The 2,949-nt window shown below is 37.9% G+C and overlaps 1 protein-coding gene across 2 annotated transcripts in view; it reads left to right on the plus strand.

Annotated features, from left to right (window-relative positions):
- Positions 306–2,949, plus strand: part of LOC107626160 (UDP-glucuronic acid decarboxylase 2) — a 6,478-nt gene continuing 3,834 nt past the window's right edge. The window contains exons 1-3 of one of the 2 annotated variants that reach the window (XM_016328962.2): positions 306–1,138; positions 1,525–1,672; positions 2,745–2,824. In XM_016328962.2, the coding sequence (XP_016184448.1) occupies positions 530–1,138; positions 1,525–1,672; positions 2,745–2,824 (837 nt within the window). In that variant the 5' untranslated portion in view covers positions 306–529. The remainder of the gene's footprint in view (positions 1,139–1,524; positions 1,673–2,744; positions 2,825–2,949) is intronic. The other variant, XM_021116499.1, reaches the window with a different exon arrangement.

Below are 2,949 nucleotides of genomic sequence, written 5' to 3' on the forward strand. Positions count from 1 at the left end.
AATTACATTTGACTAGTATTTAATTAGTATAAATGTTAGATTATCTTTAATATTAATTTATGTATATAAATTTTAATAAATATAAATATAAATATAAATTATTATTCACCAAATACTAACTAAAAATAATAATATTACTCTTTCAATCAAAAACCAAAATTATTAAAAGGATCCCTTTGACCTCAATATTCTTGCTAATTTCAAAACAACCCCTGAAATTTCAACCCACCACTCTCACCATGCCACCCAACCAAGGACAATCCCGTCATTTCACCTCAAACCTCCCTATTTAAGTTCCAAAACTCACCAACGCGGATCCACACTTCACTATTCTACACCACCCTTCTCCGATCCAAATCACCACCACCACCGCCGGTGACCGAGTACCGAGCGAGTTTCGAACTCGGAACTCAGTCCCCCTTTCCTTCACCTCCTCACACACACCACCATTTCCATTTCTTTCAGAAATTCCAGAACTTTGTTCTTGTTCTTGTTCTTGTTCTTCTTCAAAGCTCCATCGACAACAACAATGGGTGGTACCTCAGAACTAATCTTCAGAGGCCACGAATCGCAACCAATCAACGACGACTACTCCCCAAAACCAAACAAGCGATGGCTCTCATTCACTCTAAACCCCATCAACTACCTCCTCCGCGAGCAGCGCCTCCTCTTCACCCTCCTCGGAGTCTTCATCGCCACCGCCTTCTTCACTCTCCTCCCTTCCCACAACACCAACCTTAACCAATACGACACCGTTCCGATCCCATACTTCACGCAACACGACTCAGTCTTCCCAACGAACCACCAGAGCAACCGCCACGTGGCAGCAGTTCATTCCTTCGGGAAAGTGCCGCTTGGAATAAAGAGGAAAGGCCTGAGAATTGTTGTCACCGGAGGAGCTGGGTTCGTTGGGTCCCACTTAGTGGATCGGTTGATAGCGAGAGGGGACAGTGTTATCGTTGTTGATAATTTCTTCACGGGGAGGAAGGAGAACGTGATGCACCATTTTGGGAACCCTAGATTTGAGCTTATACGACACGACGTCGTTGAACCCTTGTTGCTTGAAGTTGACCAGATCTACCATCTTGCTTGCCCTGCTTCCCCTGTTCACTACAAGTTCAACCCCGTCAAGACTATCATATCCTTTTTCTCTTCTTCTAATTTTCTCTTTTCCTTTCAAAATATTTCACTTTATTCTCACTAATTCATTCATTCACAATAAATAAATTGATACATAATTTGATTTGATCTATTTAGTGGTTTTTATTTTAATTTTTAAGTCAACGTAGCTAATTTTCTGAAAGAAACAATTTTATTTTCTTTCTTTCTTTTTTTAAATTCTAAATTATGAAATTTCTACTATTTGAGCTAGTTTAGCTGGAAATTGATATAATTGTATGGAATTTTGATGTGAATATTTTATTATTCAAAATCTGAAGGTTGGCAAGATTAGGGAATAATTAATTGTTAATTGATGATTGGTTTATGATTGTTTGGAGTCCTTGACGGTGATTGTGTGTCCACAAGACGAATGTGGTGGGAACGTTGAACATGTTAGGGCTTGCAAAGAGAGTTGGAGCCAGATTCTTGCTTACAAGCACCAGTGAGGTTTATGGAGATCCTCTTCAGCACCCTCAGAAGGAGACTTACTGGGGCAACGTTAATCCCATTGGTAATTTTCTTAATTTAATTTAATTTCTTATTTCCATACATGTTTTATTGTTTAAATTTCGCTAAAAAATCTGATTTGTACAAATTAATTAGCATTTATTACATATACTATATACCATATTTGGCGACGACAATACATGAGATTTCTGTCTGCATCGCAATAGCTTTTTTCAAATTTTTGTCTCCAAGAGTCTATATATTTTATATTTATTAAAAAAATTGAAATATAATATATGATAATTTTTATTTTGTTTATTAAAATGGAAAAGACTTATTTTGAATTGGGTGAGATTTCGGACAAGGAGTGATGGCTGGGTCAGGGTGGTCTTTTTACCTTCTTTATTGAGAACGAGGTCTTTTTTGGTGAGGGGTTGTTGAGTTGATGGACACGTGGAGAATTGTGAGAGGACCACGTAATAGACGGGGCCGTGGGGGGAATTTTCAGGGGGAGAACGGGAGAAGAGAAGGGCGTAGTAGCCTCTATCATGGGAACGGGGATCCCGTGATTTTCGGGTCCACAAAATTTCAATGGCTCAGATTTTCTGTTGTTCTCTTCTGATGGACGGTCACATGAGAACCTCAAGGGAAAAACAAAACCCCCCGCCGTAAAAAGAGTGAAAAAATTACAGAGCAAGAGAGTAATGGCTTCTTCAAGATTAGTGGCGTCAATGGTTAGGTAGAATTTGGTTGGATCTGTGATTTGATTTCAGTGTCTGCTGGGGGTTAGGGGGGTAGCACTTGCACAAAATTGACATGGGACATTGTCATTGATAACCTAACTTGTTTTTAAAATACAGGATATTTAATTTTAGTAGTATGGTTGAACTAGTTTATGTCTAAAGCTAAGATATAACTTATTTAATTAATCATGGAAAAAATAAGGATTAGCTGGTTTTAAGCTGGAAACAGTATATAATTAAAAGTTATGTTACTGATCTAGTAAAATATTGGTTCAAAGAATAATTTATTCAATTGCGCTAAGCAGATACTATTTAGACATTAGTATTTTCCAAAACTAGTATTATTATTTATTTATGCAATTTAATTAAATGTGTGGGATGTGGGCGTGACAGGTGTGCGAAGCTGCTACGATGAGGGAAAGCGTACGGCGGAGACGTTGACTATGGACTACCACAGAGGAGCCGGTGTGGAGGTCCTAACAACAACACTATCCAATCCTCGTTCTCATTCAACTTTTTATTTCCATTGCATTCAATTCACTTGGACTTATTCTATTTATAACATTTATTATTTTAATATTTTCCAGGTTAGAATTGC

This window comes from Arachis ipaensis, chromosome B02 (genome assembly GCF_000816755.2).
Source record: "Arachis ipaensis cultivar K30076 chromosome B02, Araip1.1, whole genome shotgun sequence".
Classification (NCBI taxonomy): domain Eukaryota; kingdom Viridiplantae; phylum Streptophyta; class Magnoliopsida; order Fabales; family Fabaceae; genus Arachis; species Arachis ipaensis.